We start from the raw sequence: 16,747 nt of genomic DNA, 5'->3' as shown, positions 1-16,747 counted from the left end.
AGGGGTGGAAGGAACCATACCTGTTACCATGAGGCTTTCCTCCCATACTACCCACTTGGGGCAGCAAAATGACTTGAGATAGCCCTGCATTATAGCTAAGCAGAAGGAAATAAACATGGCTTGCCCTCCCTCTATTTTCTCCTTCCCTCTGCCGCCCCACCAGCCACAGCCAGAACACACACCTGGAGCCTCCTTCTAGAGCTCGTTGTATTTCTTCCCACAGCAGGCCTTACTCCTAGTTCAGAAATAATACACAGGCTGAGATGGCAATGATATTTTAATGGGTTCACTTCCTGACCTTGTTTGCAGTACCTGAGCTTAAACAATTTGAAGTTTAAGCAAAACAGTCAAAATTTTCTGTGATTTGCTGTGGATTGTGGCACCATTTTAATCTGTTGCTCAAACCTTGCTTGCTCTCCTATCATGTAAGATAACCATCTTATCATGTAAGGTAACCATCTGGTTTTTGGATGTTAGGCTGGTGTTATATCAATAGCTTGGGAGGGAAGGTGGCACGGTACAGCCAGATCTCATTAGATCTTGGAAGCTAAGCAGGGTCAGTACTTGGAAGGGAGACACCAAGGAAATTGCTGCAAAGGAAGACAATGGCAAATCATGTTTGCTTCTCACTTGCCTTGAAAGCCCCTTGCTGGGGTTGCTATAAGTTGCCTGTGACAACATAGACATATCAATACCTTAGAGGAGTGGGTGGCAGCACAGTGTGTGGAACAGAATTGCAAATAAAGGTTAAAATCATATGTGAGTATTATTGTTATTATTATCCCTCCCCCAGAGAGCTCATGGTGGTGTATATCATTGTCAAACATACAAAAGTAAAACATAAAAACAATTAAATTCACAATAAAATCAGGTTAGGAACTGATATTCTCTGCCTGCATATACTGTATCTGGTGGCAGGGTTGCATCCAAAGCTTCTTTATGACATAGCCAGATGTGTGAGTACCCTAGCTATATTTTAACCTTTTGTATGAATATTTTTCAAATCCTTGTTTAAAGATAACAGCATAACATTTGGTCCATGGAATGAGAGAAGTGGGTAGCTACAATACTGCTTGTCCCTTTACAAAAAGTCAGGGTTTAAAAAGCTCTCTTGTGTCATAAAAAGTAGCACCCAACTTTTAAGAACTCAGATAACATAAAAGAAAAAGAAGGCTCACAAAATGGTGGTGCATTACTCAGCACGGAGGGGTAACCTTTCTAGTATTCACCCATTTTTCCCAAAAGGAAGGATGTTGCCGAGTCTGATAATGCAGAGACCTAGAAAGCATTTTTAACACCTACTAAATAAAACAAAAAGGTCTCCGGTTGCATGATCAGGGAGGAATTGTGCCACTACTCTTGCCAGTTACATCATATCAGCAATATCCAGTAGGCATTTGAGACACTCATATCATTGCAAAGTACACAGTAATCACAACAGGAATGGAAGTAATGCTTGTGGGAAAATTTCCATTTTCTAATTTACATATTCAGTATTTGGGAAATGCAAATTCCCCAGAACAAAACCATGATATTGGGGGAAGAAATCTGAACTCTGCACAACAAATAGGTAATGGTTGTACAATTACTGCACTTAAAACTACATGGGGAAAGTATACAGTATAATTTAATGAGAAGAACAACAGTTTTCAAATCAGACATTTTTATTAAATCTGCAAGATCATACTACATACAACAAATTATTTATTGTCATTGCCTAATAAAATAGCTGAATAACTCTTTAAATTTATATTTGTATAGAAATGAATGGTGAAATTTCTCACCTTCAAACAATGGCACCAAAAGGTAGCTATTCATCCAAATTTCTTGAAGTAGGTGTTCCACATTTAAGGCTGCAGTCCTGCACCATGTTAAATGCCTGTAAGTTTATGTGATTTCTAAGGACTTAAATGAATGTAACTAGGTGCATGTAAATTGCTGCAGAATTGCAGTCAAAAGTTATAATATTCGTATCCTATGGCAAGAGAGAAGGCCCTCTTTCCACATCCAAAACATGGAGAATCAGATTACTCTGAATAACTGGAGTCTTCCCCTCCCCTGCCCCACATTGTTCTTTCTTGTACTAGCTTTGAGATTATGGTCTATGTAGAGTAAATAGAAATGTAGTAAAGGAAAAAATCAGTTGCACAAACCTAGTCTGCAACTGTCAGAACCATAAAATCTTTTTTTTTTTTACATGTCACTACTGAATTCTCCAGTCAAGAGAATCTATGGTTATTTTTAAATTGGTTCCCCCTCTTTCATCATCACCTTTGAGAATGTCAGTTAAACATATTTGCTAACAGAAATCCATCTATCTGCTACAGCTTCCGTCTCCAGTCACCATTTTTACATGATGCAGCACCTGTGAATTCAGCAACATTTCCTCTACCTTAGACAAGCACATTGATATTGTGAGTGATAATCTCCTAACCATTGCTAGGTATTTGTGTCACCCATGAGAATAATTTTGGAGACTATGAGGCACAAATGGGCTATATCATCCCATTGATCTTAGTCCACTCATAGATGTCCTGTTCACACACTATGTCAGAGTTGATGAGAAGGTATCTGTCACCAACACAAAAGTGTTTCTGGCAAGCAGCACATTTGAAGCATTCCAGGTGGTACACTTTGTCCTTCACTCTCATGGTCATCTCGTAGGCCCGGATTCGCTTGTCACAGGAGGCACAGAGGCCGTCTTGGCCAAAAAGCCTTTGGTGGGGGGAAATCAAGAATATTCAAGAGTCAGATGCATTTGTTATAGAAGTAAAGCACAAAATTCTTATGTATTTGACTTTGATCTGTAAAGCTGTATAGAGTTTTGAATAGATTTGTCATCATCTGATGGACTGGGATATTCAGATTGTTGTGACAAAGGAGGGAAGTTGATGCGGCTGTGATAATTCTCTTGCTGTCTTGTTTCTGCCTATGCATACTTTCCATTTGGGCTGTTATTACAGGATCTCATGTGTGAATTTTGGTAACTGATGTTCTTCCTTCATATAGACTGTTGCCCACAGAACTTTTTAACAACAGTAATATTCCAACATGTATGTTTTATCAGACATCATAATAAGGGTAGCAAAATAAGTGAATTTTTAAAATATATGTGTGATTAATGTCAAAAAGTGTTTAATATCCAATGCACAGCTGCCTGCTAAAAGCATTCTGCTTGGATTGAAAACATCACAGCTAATTCCTTGTCTACCAGCAGGTGTCACTGTTCATTTTGCCATAATCAACAATAATATAAATGTTATATGAAGGTTATTTTTCATGTGATACAACCTTTTGAGTCTATGCTGTATAGAATGTGGAAGAGAGCCAGTTTTAAACTCTCTCCGTCTCTGTCTGTCTCTCTTCATTCTCTAACCACTATAGATTTTACATCTGAATTACAGATGTGAGAAATGGAAAAGCCAATTTAACAGCCTATGTCTATGAAATTCTTCATTAGCAGGCACAGATAATTAACACATTATACTGTGAAAAGATGGAACATATCCAATTACAAGGCACAGAAATGCATTAATTTAACAGTCCATATTTTCTGCCATTACAGTGACAAAATATTCAGCTAGTGGAAATAGGACTGAATCTTTCAGGGTGTTGCATATACATAGGAGATTAACTGCATATTACATTACACAAAGCTAGTCCTACACAAACAAAGCTGCTACCGGGAAAAGCTCTGAAGTGGAATAATTAGGTGGGTTAGCCCTTTATTCCTCTCCCACCCAAGTGAATTTTGAATATGCTAACACAGCTGCATGAGGCTGTAAATAAACTGGATAGACCCTACCAATCGGTACCCAGCATCACACAAGTGACGAACCACAGATATAATAAAGAACCAACATACTTGAAATGCAAGTAGGATTGGCGGCCTCCAAATGGGGCCTGGAGATCTGGAATCATAACTAATCTCCAGACTTTAGAGATCAGTTCCCCTGGAGAAAATGACTGCTTTAGAGAGGGGACTCTACAGCATAATACCTCCCCACCCCAAACCCTACTCTACTCAGGCTCCATCCCCAAATCTCCACGAATTCCCAAACCCAGAGTCAGCAACCCTAAAGGTGATCAAGAATACACTTATTCTTTATCAGCAATCTAGTTGGAATAAAATATTCTGTAGTGTTATTCATATGTACAGAAACCTCTTATGGCATGTACATGTCCATCCGTTTGAACGCCAGTTGAACACTGGATAGAATTTCATTTCAGCTGCCCCAATTTCCTCCCAAGCTCAGGAGAAACACAGGCTTAACTCACTGATTTTAAATCTTTACTCTGGCAAGCCAACTTGAAACCCTGGCATGGGTCTTCCCTTCTCTGTGCCTGTGCCTTATTGTGATCCTAACACCAGTGCTTTACTTACAAAGCAGGAACTTCCAGGAGAGTTGAAATAGATTAGTTTTGGGGCCATGTGTAGAGAAGCTGCTTTCCACCACCACTACCACCAGCCCCGTCCCTGTTTCTTGCACCATCAGACTTGGCCACGAGATTCAACCTGCCTGAGTTTATCTTCAAGGGCTTTATCCGGATTTGGCTACTCAGTTTCAATTATCATGCCTATCCTTTCTGGACAGGCTGGGTCAAGTCCCTCTCACTCTTGAGCTATAATATTGTAAGTAATTTTATTCCAAATGGTTCTGAGGGGGGGGGGGAATCAGGCAACAGGGTAAAGAGTTGATGTACCTGAGATAGTCTCTTCGACAGAGTTTTCTTCCCAATTTATAATACAGCCGTCTTCCCACCTCTCCAAGTCTGCACCCACACAAGTCACAGCTAAGGCAGTCTTCATGCCAGTACTGGTCAATGGCTTTGAGGAAGTAACGGTCCCCAATGTTCTGTTGGCAACCTCCACATGTTAATAGGGAAGGGGGTATTTGGAGTACCTCATCCACGGGCTCCCTAGTAGAAAGAAGCAGTCTTTAGAAAAATACTTGGAAACAAGCTTAAAGCAGCATTCTGGTATCTTAAATTGAACAGGACTTTTAATCTGATTTTTCTCCCTTGTACTTAAAACCAAAAACCATAGAGACAAGAGGGAAGTTGTTATGGAAAGGTCCTGCTCAGGAGGACTCTGTATATTCCATGATGTGGCAGAACAATCAGTTTAAAACCAAGTGCAGAATTCAACATCCTGAGAATCTTGGCTTGGATTTTTTAAAAAACCATGAAGTTTCTAGTCCTTTAAGTATGCAAAAATAAACTTGACAATATATGGGAACTGCTCTGGAAAATGTCAGTTGGCATCTGAGCAGGATCTCTAGTGGAAAGGGGGCAAACTTAAGTGGCTTTTTGCTCTTCCACAGTACTAATAGGAATGCAATAATTTATATACAGAAGCAAATACACATAATTTGTGTAATTTAGAAAAGAGTCAGCCTTTCCAGGTGCAGAATTATGACATATTTATTTTTAGTGTTTTGTACAGCATATACACTGCTGTGATTATATTGTCTTTTAGTTAATAGAATGATGTAAAAAATCAGGAAGAATGAGACAATCCTTGGTTAATAATGAGGGTTTTTTTTGCCCCAAATCAGTCTGTCACATATTGTCAATCGTTCTGACAACTGTAGTTAGCAAATGCAGAAGTAGTGCCCAAGTAACAACCGGTTGCCTCATTTACATGGGCTTGTCTTTTTGTGAGTCATAGCCCCTGCAGGTGCTGCTGCTATTAAAATAAGATTTCCCCTTTAACAGCTTTCTGTATCATGCATGGTGCCGTGCTCTCCACTAGTGCTGTGAAAGTGGGTTTGTTTGTAGACAGAATGAAGAAAAACAAGGAGATACGAAGTAACTTTAGCTTTGTCCCCCTTTCTTTGACAAACAGCCATTCTTTCTTTCCTAACACGAGCATTTTTTGCATAATTTTCCAATAAGATAAATACTTGCAAACAATGTCATAAAGTCCTAATTTGTATTATTGTTATAATGCTTTTAAAGTGAAAAAGGTCGTCTTAGTCTTCTCCACTTTTACAATTGCTGTATGTAAAAACTAATTTTTACATCAGTTTTACAGATCGGGTAGTCTGAGGCAGAGATAGTCGCTTGTACAAGGCTATCTAATAAATTTAATCCTGAATTTGGATTATATTGTCTGTTCCACCAAATGGTTTGGCTTAATGAGCTCAAGGTTGGTCGTGCAGTCCTTTCTGTCCAGGGCTCCTTGTGCTGCAGTCAGTATTCAACTGAGTGAATAAATAAATAGAATATTATGCCCATATTAAAAATGGGATGTGTATATTGCTCCCACTCTGAGATGCTGAATGTACTTAATCTTTCTTTGAAGGCCATTTTTAGACACATGCCTAGTATGGTTTAAATGCATGCGCCTAGTGAGTGAGCCGGCCCTGAGTATGGTTTAAGTTTATGTCTGAAATCAGTGTTCCCTCTAAACTGAGTTAGTGTGAGCTAGCTCACAGTTTTTTAGCCTCTGGCTCACATATTTTTGTCTTAGTTCAGGAAGGATGGCTTCAAAGCAAACTGATTTATGCAGTAGCCAAATAACTTGCTCACAACTTAAATGCCAGTAGCTCACAAAGTTGAAATTTTGCTCACAAGACTCCACAGCTTAGAGGGAACACTGGTCTGAATAGTTAAAATGTGAATGCAACAAATGTGTTACAAACATAGATGTTGTGCAGATGGGAGCAGTGATTGGTAGCAGTTCTCTGCTGAGTGTACACTCAATGGCAACTCTGGGTTTGTTTCACTGTAATGTGAAGAAATAACTTTGCCAGAGGTTATATTTCAGATACAACCATATGCACGCTTACTTGAGAATAGGAGTCCCATTTTCAAGTAAAAATGCATAGGCTTGGACTACACATGTGACAAAATGGCTAATTAGCATTTTTGGTGGTAATCCAGTAAAGTGAGAACCCTGCTTTCTGTATGAAACAGGAAAATCCAGTTTCAAATGATTGCTCTTGTGCATCAAGAGTACATTATCCAACATGTGTGAAAGCAAATGATTTGGGCTGGAAAAGACTTTATTTCCTTATAAAAAGAAACCTTTTAAAAAAGAATTTTCTTCAGCTCAGTTTGGTTGACCAGAGGATACCTTTTAAACATTATAGCCCTACTTTTATCCCTGGGCAGGCAACAGTTTTGCATTAAAGACTTCTGTGGTTGCAGCAGGCCTGGAAAAGTTAAGGTAACATCATGGGATGATACTGTGGAAAAGCAGCTCCCATAGCAGGAACATAACATTCAAGGAAAGGAAGACTTGAGAGTTTGTTCCATTCACATTCGTCCATTTGTGAATGCATGCACTTCCTATGTGAGGTTTTCTCCTGAATGAATCTAAACCTAAAGAAGCAATTAATACTGTTCCTCTTTATTTCAAAGGCCAATAATATATAAACTGTACAACTATGGGAAGATCTACCTGAGTTTTTCAGTGTAGCAATTAGCCCTATCAAGACCTAGCACACAATTACATTCCTGGGCAAAACCTTATTATTTACAGGATAAAAGCTGAAATAATGCAGTTGGTAAAATAATAGAGATGAGAAAGCTGTTTCTTAATATAAAAGTATCATCTCCCCCAAAGCTTCTTTGTTCCCTGGATATTCCATTAAAGGACTCTCTGTGAAACACTCTGACAGCCTGCACAGTCAGCTGCTCACAGTAAGACATTCTAGCACATGTTTAACCCTTAGCTCATAAACATTGCCATGGGGGGGGGGGGGGGATTCGTGTTCCCAAAGTTAATTGCATGATTTCATGGCATCCATTATGAATCTTGATCAAAGTGTTAATGTTCACTGTCCTCTGGGCTGATTGCTCTAGGCAATTATTATAAGTGATGCTAATTAGTATGCTTGAATCTTTCTTGCAACATTTGAACCACATGTGAACAGCTGTAATCTGGGAAACAATTTGGGAATGAAATCTAATGTACATTCTAGCCACTATAGATATGACATCCACCCTACAGATCTATTTACATATAAACCGATATAAACCTGTTGAAACGCCCAAAGTGGAACTACCCATTCCTTCATGATGAGCTTCCAATAAGAAGGCCCCTAGAGTCCAGGCCTAATCAAGCCCTGACCTCACTAATTCCTGCCCTATCAAGCCCTCACCTTAGCAAAGATTCCATTTTAAAAAGTCTGAGAGGAACCCCCCCCACACACACACATACCCTTTCAGTTCAGTGGCATCACCCACTGCTTATTCAGCTTTTTAAAAATTTGAAGACTCTTCCATCCAGAGGACAGCCTCCGTTTGTGACTCTGTTCCTAAATTCTAGGCTAAGAAACTGTTCTCTCAAGAGCATTAACTGGTACATCCCAACATGGAACTCATATGTAGCTTGATCTAATACTGTATGAGACCATTGGCCATCTAGCACTACTCTGACTGTCAGTTGCTTGCCAGAAATTGTCTAGCACTTAAATAACTTAACTGGAGATACTACAGGTTACACCCAACTACTAAGTCACTGTCCTTGTCTCCCTCTTCATTACAGCTCTGGTTACCAAGAGGCTATAAACTGCCATTTTTTAGCACTTATAATATTAATAGCAGAACTGCTGAGGCAGGAAAAGGTCCTCGACTAGAATGCATTACACTGGAGAAAGAGATTAGCATTGCTGTTGTATTTCTTCTTTTTGAAGCAATATCACAGAAATGAGGGAAATGAAGTTTTTTCAAGATATATTTAGTTGAATATTTTTTAAAAAATAATCAACCATTACTTTCAACACCTGAAACATAATAAAGCTTTCCTGGAGTTTTATACTAAATCATGTTTTGTCACCATGAAAAAAATATATCCTACTTAATTTTATGTTTCGGTCATGACACCTCCCCACTCCTCCTTTCTTGTTTAAGAAACTCAGGATATTAGCCCTTTATTTAGGATACTGCAGCTGAAGTAGGTAGCAATTAATTTTTTTCATGAGCAGGTCTAAACTGATATCCTCAAAACATAAACGTCTGTTCTGTACATTATTTCAACCAGAGGTGTCCGATCTAAACCATGTTAAAGTCAAACAGGACTGGAGGTTTTTCATGAGTATGTCATGAAAGTGTTCAAGTTACTTTAAAAATGCAACGGAATGGTAAGCATACCATTATGGATTCTGTGAAGCCTTTATTCAGAAATTATCTGTATGACACCTTATGGATCCATATAAACAACTTAGGAACCAGGAGAACAGCTCTTTTGCAGTAAATTTATCATTTTGGTATTTCAGATGCACCTTCCAATATCTTACATTGCTTAAGTTTTGGGTTGTATGGCTATGATGTATAGCTTGTGATAGTTCTTTAAATGAGGAAATGCAGATAACATGCTTTTCTGATATTTTGGAACTTTGGATGCACTTGTTTTCCGGACCATAAGTTGCTAGATGAATATCACACTTTTAGGTTGGCACTAACAAAAATAAATGATGCTATTAAAGTTCAAAGAGAAAGATTAACATGTAAATAGAAAAAGATAAAACAGCTATAAAATGCATAATGATTGTGTCTTTACATAAAGATATTAAGATCTATGTGAAAATGCTTTATCTGAATGCTACTTGAGAGTAAATACAATTCAAATCTATTGGACTTCTCAGAAAGCAAGGTTAGGATTAGGTCACAAGGCTTTCCAGGAAAACGATTGCAAAACTGCCCAGTTATCCACAATAGAAATTCTTTCTATTTCAGTGCCACTTAAGCCTGAATAACTGTGCATGGGATCACATTCTTTTTGTCCTTCATAACTTATAAACTAACACATTAGAGAAGCATGCATTGATATTTTAAGGAGAATATTGAAAGTTGCAATAAATCTGCCTACCAAGAATACCACAAAGCCACTAAGTTCTAGAAAAATAAAATATAGCCATCATAAGTCCAGCCATGCTGTTTGAGAGTATGTGTTTATTCAGAAGTAAGTCTCACTGAGTTCAATGGGAATTGCTCCCTGATAACTTTCAGCTGGAAAGCTGTGTCTGTTGGATCAAAAAACAAAAGTCATAAGACTCCTAGTTGTTTTTGCTCCTGTGTGTAAGATTACTGCCCTGAAGTTGTAATGACAATACCACTAAAGTAAACTGAAACTCATCTCCAAAACTGTATATATTTGCATTAGTTTGGGAATACAGCAGGACATTCACAGTACATCAGTCTGAAAATCTTAATTCTGTAATTATTTAAGACAATTTTGACTTCTTTGGTTCATTTGTCAGCCTAAGGGAGAGAGAAAAAACAGAGCTCTGGCTTGTGCATAGACTCCCCATCTTGCTTGACGTTTTGTTGAAAGTTTCAAACTGGTGGTTTGCATTATGAAAATGTGGAAGTTGAGCACACATCTGATAACAGCCTTGACCTTTTAGTCTAACCAGCCGGTTTAGCTGGGCAGGGAGGGGGAATAAGAGAAAGACAGACTGAAAACAATGTGGGCTTTTGGAAAGCAGTGTAGGCTACCTACCCCATCCCTCCGAAGTCCCTTCTGTCAGCATCACCTAATCTTTCAACCAGAGGAAAAGGCATTTATCCTACTGGTCCTCCGGCTCCCCTCTCCCCACCCTCAGCAGGAGCTTAATAAGAATTCTGATCATTTGTCTCCAACTCAAAATGGGGAACTTGTGTGCGTCTCTCTGAATTTGGGCTGCTGTCCCCCCCTACAAGTAGCAGTCAGGCAGTTTTCTGAACAGAGAGTCTAATACTAGCTTAATAAAATACGCTAAAACAGCCAGACACACTGCACAGGTCACCCATAAAAACAGTGGGATTGCAATATAGGGAATGGGACGGGAAAGTAAGAGTGGCTTTCTAGAAACGCACGCACACCTCCGTTACCCGGGAGAAAGGAAGGTGCTGCCCTATTGTATTTCTCTGCCGCTTGCACTTTCTGAGCGCAGTCTCCCTGGAAGCTGGCACCGGAGAGACTGTCAGACAATCAAGGTTCTCCCCCCCTCCCCCGACTCCCACAAGCCCCTAGATTGCAGACAATACGCATCCATCCGAAGGTAAAGTTGGAGGTAGCCAGGGAATTAAGAGAAAGGCCACTTACTCGGAGGGCTCGAGGCTTTTTCTTTCGATGGCTGATGACATTGGCAGCTCTTGGTCCTTTGTAGTGTGGTGGTGGTTTTTGTCCGCGATGAGCTCTGCCCCCGCTGCCCCCAGAAAGGCTGCCTGCTCCTGAATGCCTTTTCACCAGCACCAGCAGCAGAGTGGCACCTCCACCCCCCCCTTCCACTCCCAATGACATTCACAGGATTTCCTTCTGTAAAACCAACGGAGGGGGAGAGAGAGAGAGAGAAGGTGGGCAGCTGTGTTGTTGTTGTTGCTGTTGCGTCTCTATGAGGCAGGCTAACCCTTAGGATCTAACCTCCCATCCTTGCAATGCTCCTCCTGTTCGCTGAATGCGAGCTGGGCAGAGACTGCCGCCGCTCAGTAGTGTCGTCTCTCAGCTGTCACTGCTGGGCTTCTCCCAAAGTCGCCCCTTCGCTGGGCTTATGTTTGCTGCCTGTGTAGCTCAGGGCACGGTCTACAGAGGGCTGCCTGCGCCGCAGAGCCAGCTTCGATCAGCCTCAGCTGCTCCGCCACCACCATTATTATTGTCGTTGCTACTATTGTGGCTGTTATGGTCGAGCTAGCCTCGGTGGTCTCCGCAGAGTCTCTCTGGTTTCACATCCTCTTTCCTGATCACGATTCGAATACAATAGAAGGAAATGACACTTAAAGAGACAGCTGTCTATTTCTTAACAGCACTCCTGGGGATTTAGCGAGCCACAACAGCGGCATCTCTCACGACTGAGTTAACTCCTTAAAGGGCCAGCCCTTCGCTCACATGCAGCTCAGGTTGGGACTGGGAGGAAGCTGACTCTGCATTTTTACAATATATCATGTGTGTTGGTGCAATTTTAATTGTACAGTCAATTTGCTCGCCGGCAGAGGGGCAAGCACATGGAAGATCGCCTTATTGGTACCTTCATTGTTACGTGCCCCAGCATCTCATTATCCACAGAACTAGAAGTGAAACAAGCAAGCAAGCGAAGAATAATTAGTGCCTTCCTAATTTGGATCACTCGAGATTGTCCTATGCTGGTCATTAAGGCACCTGCACCTTTCTGCAGTTTGACCGTGCATAGCTATTTAACAAATGCATCCCTTGGAAATAAAGTCTTGGAATAAGAGCCATGATTGATTGGTAGTTAATTTATATAAACAGACACAGTAATAAGCATAACTATAGTAACCTGTAACATAAAAAGCAATTATCCAATCATTTCCCCTCCCCCAGCTTCACCACTACCCTCCAAGTGAAATTATTCATGCAGTAAAGTGACTTGCATCCTTGTTAAAATTAAGCCTCACTTTATAGTTGCAGTGATAGCACTAGGTTCTGCCAATGGAGGTGTCCCTCTAAATTAGATGAAAACACCTGCTCTGGTGATTCTTCTATAATAAAATGGTGAAACATTCCAGAAACTCTCACTGTATATATCTATTCCTTTTTTTAAAAAAAAGTTCATTTGTAATTGCCTTGTTTTAACAACATTCCATCCCTTGAGTTTCTGCAAAATCTTCAAGGGAATAAGGTCTGAGGTGACAAGACCTCCTCTAAAGGCCACTGGCACCAGATGTAGGCATTTCTCCTGTTGGCTTCAGTGGGTATTGGGTCAGGCTCTGGTGCTTTTGTTTGTTTCATACAGCGATAATTAGGAAACGGCCAGCATTTCATTTTGATAACAAGAGGTTCTGTGGCACTTTCTGACCTTGAAGCTACTTCTTTAAAAACTCAGAATTTAGGGGCTACTCTAGCTGTTGCAATTTTTTTTTACTCCTTTTGAGTGATAAGTGATTAACAAAAACTAGACCTTTTATTGGATAAAATGAAAGGAATGCATTTAGGGGCTGTTGGTGGGTATTTGATGATGAGGAACAGGAGGTGACCCAACCTGAATGGTGGGACTTAAGTGTGCAACTTGCTTAGAAAAGGGGGAGCCATAATCAGCTCTCTCAAGATGTTTCTTAGGCAAAAAGCAGCTCTAGGGGCTCCAGGGTTAGATCCAGACTGCAGCACAGCTGGGTGCATAGGTGTGTTAACCCTTTTGCCAATACATTTTCCCTGGCAGAAATTTCTCTCTGAACTGAAAAACAGCTCCCCATATTGTACCTTGTTTTGTCTACCCCAGAACTAATTGCAACTTAGGAAAAGCAGTTTCTGTTGGAAAGGGGGTTGGGGGGGTGCTAATCCCTCCTACTGTGTACCCCAGTCCAAACTGTAGCGCACACAGTTGCCTTTTAAATGCGTCAGGCTGTGTGATCATGGATCTCCCATGTCTCATCTAGTTGCACTTTGAATCGTCTTCCATGCAAAGTTATGTTGTTCTCAGACTTGGCTGAGTGCATTACTCAGGATGGATGCTTTTTTTAAAAAAGCAGTATGCCTGAATTTCTGTGTATCCCTCACCTTACAAAAGAATGAAATGTAAAACTATTACAAACTACTCGCAAAACTGTTCTGGGAATGAGTGTGTGTGTGTGGGTTTTGTGTCTCTGCGTTAATGAGGTAGTATGTACTAGTGGATAGGTAAGGAACATGATCTGCTTTTCTCCAATGTGTGGAACATTTGCAGCAGCTTTTTCATTTCAGTGTTTCATCCAGGACAGAAAAAGGTATGTGAACTTGAAGGACAGTGACAGGTCCATCCATCACTCTTAAAGCATTACACCTGTCTTCACTAAAAATGTGCATACACTGCATATTCTCATTTTTAGGATGCACATACAGAAAAGTTATAGTAAATGTCATATAATAATCCACCCTATTGTTATCTGTGTTCCTTGTTTTCAAAGCCAGTACTAAAAAGAGTGACTCTGCTGTTTCAGCCAAGGGCCACTGTCCTAAAATATAACCTCAGAAACAAATATTTGGGATGTTCTTAACATGGTGATATGATCCATGAGCACTGCCTAATATATAAATGCACATTATATTTCACACATAGCATTTTCATTTGTCCACTATGGTGTTACTTATCCAAGCACATCCATCTAAGTAAGTGGCTGTGAAGCAGAAGCAAGAAGCAGTGCAACAGAAAAACTAGGCTAGATATTTTCTTAAGAATGGGAATGGCTTGGAAATAGAAAAAGTTGATCAGGGAAGTTGTGAAATATATTCTGCATTTATATAAAAGGTACAATGTTGGTATGATTCCCATATGAGTACAACAGAACAATAGAGATCAAACCCCAAACCTGTTAGTGAAATATACCAGAAACCCTCAATGTATATATTTATTCCCTCTAAAATGTTCATTTATAATTGCTAGCTCTAAGGATTTGTTCTAGCCAGAGCAGGGAATGGAATGAAAGGACTTTTGTCTCTCCCAGTTCAAGTACAGTGGGCATTTAATGTAAGTAATGTACTCTAGGGTCAGAAAGAAGAAATAAACAAGATAGAATAATTAAAATGCTGGGAACTTTGCTAAAGCAACTTAATAAAGTAGCAATTGAACTTAAAAGAGTGCAATACATATGTAACAAGTGCTGTTATAAAGTGAATAAGAATAATTTTACAATACTTTATAATTGCTTTTGGTAGATTGGTTTTTTTAAGGACTTAAGATGTTTTTGTATATTTATTAATTTATTTTGCTGTGTGTGTCTAGATTTTATGTACTTTTTTTGTTAGCCAAAGGAACACCTTCTTTCTTAATATACTGACACTTATCTAGTATTAGCTGTGCCTGCTACACCATGACTGGCTGGGAGCAGACAGCCCTATCTACATCAACAGATGCTGTCGTCATTTTCAGTGGACCTCAGTGAAGTATGTTTAGGTGTGCATCTATGTCAGCAGCATAGGAGTATTTCTCTTGCTGGACTGGTGTGATTACATTGAAGTTTTACTGATGTTCACTTAGTATGATACCAACCCAAGCTCACAATTCAGCCATGTATTTGACATATTTTCTGAATTTTGTCTTCGGTGGTAGTGCCAGCAAAAACCCACCCTGGGTCAGATCTCTGGCCAAGTCACTGAGCAGGACAGTGAGGAAGATGGCAATGATCCTCAGGAGCTTGACTCACTCTCAGCCATCCATTGGAGCAGGCCTGTAGCCAGAACATTTTTATTGGGGGAGGGATGAATACAGTAGTGGTCAGCCCACAATTATTTATTTTCTTTCTTTCTTTCTTTCTTTCTTTCTTTCTTTCTTTCTTTCTTTCTTTCTTTCTTTCTTTCTTTCTTTTTATTTTATTATTTATTCACCAGTTTTTAAATTGAGACTCAAGGTGGATTACATGGTGTGGAATACTGTGATCAAATAGCACAAGAGATCTACTAAGCAATGCAATAGGACTAGGATTACAAAAATTAGAAAAGTACAAAAAAGTATCAGATGTGCAATGTCAAACAATGAAGAAAACGGAGTTACAAAAAAAAAGAACAATGCTATAAGACCATGATAGTAACAGATAAAAAAAATCACAGTGGTAGGAACCAACAACTACCACAGAGATATACTGTGAGAGGTCCAATATCTAATTACAATAATCTTTCAAAAATCTTAATAAAGGTTCAAATATTTTATGAAAAATGTAAGCGTAATTTTATATTATAAATTAGTGAAGTAACACAATGCCTATACAATAAATAGAATATCTCATTCATAATATTTATAACATATGGAAAAATCCCAAACAAGCAATACTCTAAGCAGTCTATGGCTCCATTTCAATCACAAAAAATGTCAACAAGGTCCAGCGTCCATGATATATCAAAGAAGTTTTCCAGACTGTCTAAGATGTCCAATGTGGTTTCCGGATATAATCAGTACACATGTTTCGAGGTTCCTTTTTCAAGAAAATATATAGTCACATCCACTGGTTAATTTCATAACACTTTATCTTTGGGCATGTTTACTCTAAAGCCTTTCTGTTACATTCACAAGAAGAAAAGACCTGTGGGAGTAAATAGGAACCAGGCTTACAATTCTTTAAATGGAATCATCTCCAACATTAATCTATCTTGAAATTAATCTAGCCTTTGTGCCTGTAAGCAGCCGTAAATGAAATTTTGTGAGACGTGAGATATGGCAAGAAATAGATGGACAAGAAGACATTCTGTTCCATCTTTGATAAAGCAGTGATGGAAACGAACTCAGAGGCAAGCAGGATTTGTTAGCCGGAATGGCTCTGAAATCGCATATTGTCCTCCTGCAAAGTAAACAATTTGCTATTTATCACATCTCTACGTTTGAAATTGGAATATTTGGAAAAGTCTCTATTGGAAGCTTACATATTATGAATGGACTAATTGGTGGCACAGAGCACTTTAAATATCAGTGAACTTTAATTTTCATTGTACCTTTATTGGACTGATTGAATTGAGTGTTGCACCTTACTCAGAGCCTTTCTACTGAACCTATGGGTGATTTTTCTGTGGCTGCAGTTAGGGGCCGCAGTGGCTCAGTGGTTAAGACGCTTAGCTGCAGACCGGAAGGTCAGTAGCTTGGCAGTTCGAGACCCAAGTGTCACATGATGGAGTGAGCTCCCGTCTCTGGTCCTAGCTCCTACCAACCTAGCAGTTCGAAAGGGAGAAATTGCAAGTAGATAAATAGGTACTGCTTTGGTGGGAAGGTAAGAGCGTTCTGTGCACCTTGGCGTTTAGTCATGCTGGCCACATGACCACGGAAATGTCTTTGGACAGCGCTTGCTCTTCAGCTTGGAAACAGAGATGAGCACCGCACCCTAGAGTTGGACTCGACTG

The 16,747-nt window shown here is 39.7% G+C and overlaps 1 protein-coding gene across 1 annotated transcript; it reads right to left on the bottom strand.

The window, feature by feature from the left end:
• Positions 1-1,747: 1,747 nt before the first annotated feature.
• Positions 1,748-11,624, bottom strand: LMO2 (LIM domain only 2). Its single transcript, XM_015410864.1, has 3 exons — positions 11,039-11,624; positions 4,705-4,920; positions 1,748-2,715 (listed from the first exon to the last, which is right to left on the bottom strand). The coding sequence occupies exons 1-3, from the start codon at positions 11,077-11,079 to the stop codon at positions 2,496-2,498; spliced, it is 477 nt and encodes a 158-aa protein (XP_015266350.1). The 5' UTR covers positions 11,080-11,624; the 3' UTR covers positions 1,748-2,495.
• Between the last annotated feature and the right edge of the window lie 5,123 nt (positions 11,625-16,747).

Source organism: Gekko japonicus, unplaced genomic scaffold, assembly GCF_001447785.1.
Source record: "Gekko japonicus isolate JY-2015 unplaced genomic scaffold, Gekko_japonicus_V1.1 scaffold65, whole genome shotgun sequence".
Classification (NCBI taxonomy): Eukaryota; Metazoa; Chordata; class Lepidosauria; order Squamata; family Gekkonidae; genus Gekko; species Gekko japonicus.
This window is presented reverse-complemented; position numbering and strand designations above follow the sequence as displayed.

Coding starts and splice junctions, on each gene's coding strand:
- LMO2 (XM_015410864.1), bottom strand. CDS start 11,079: ATGTCATCAGCCATCGAAAGAAAAAGCCTCGAGCCCTCCGA. Junction 4,921..11,038: donor AAAAGCCTCGAGCCCTCCGA/GTAAGTGGCCTT, acceptor TCTTTCTACTAG/GGAGCCCGTGGATGAGGTAC. Junction 2,716..4,704: donor TGTCGAAGAGACTATCTCAG/GTACATCAACTC, acceptor CCCCCACCAAAG/GCTTTTTGGCCAAGACGGCC.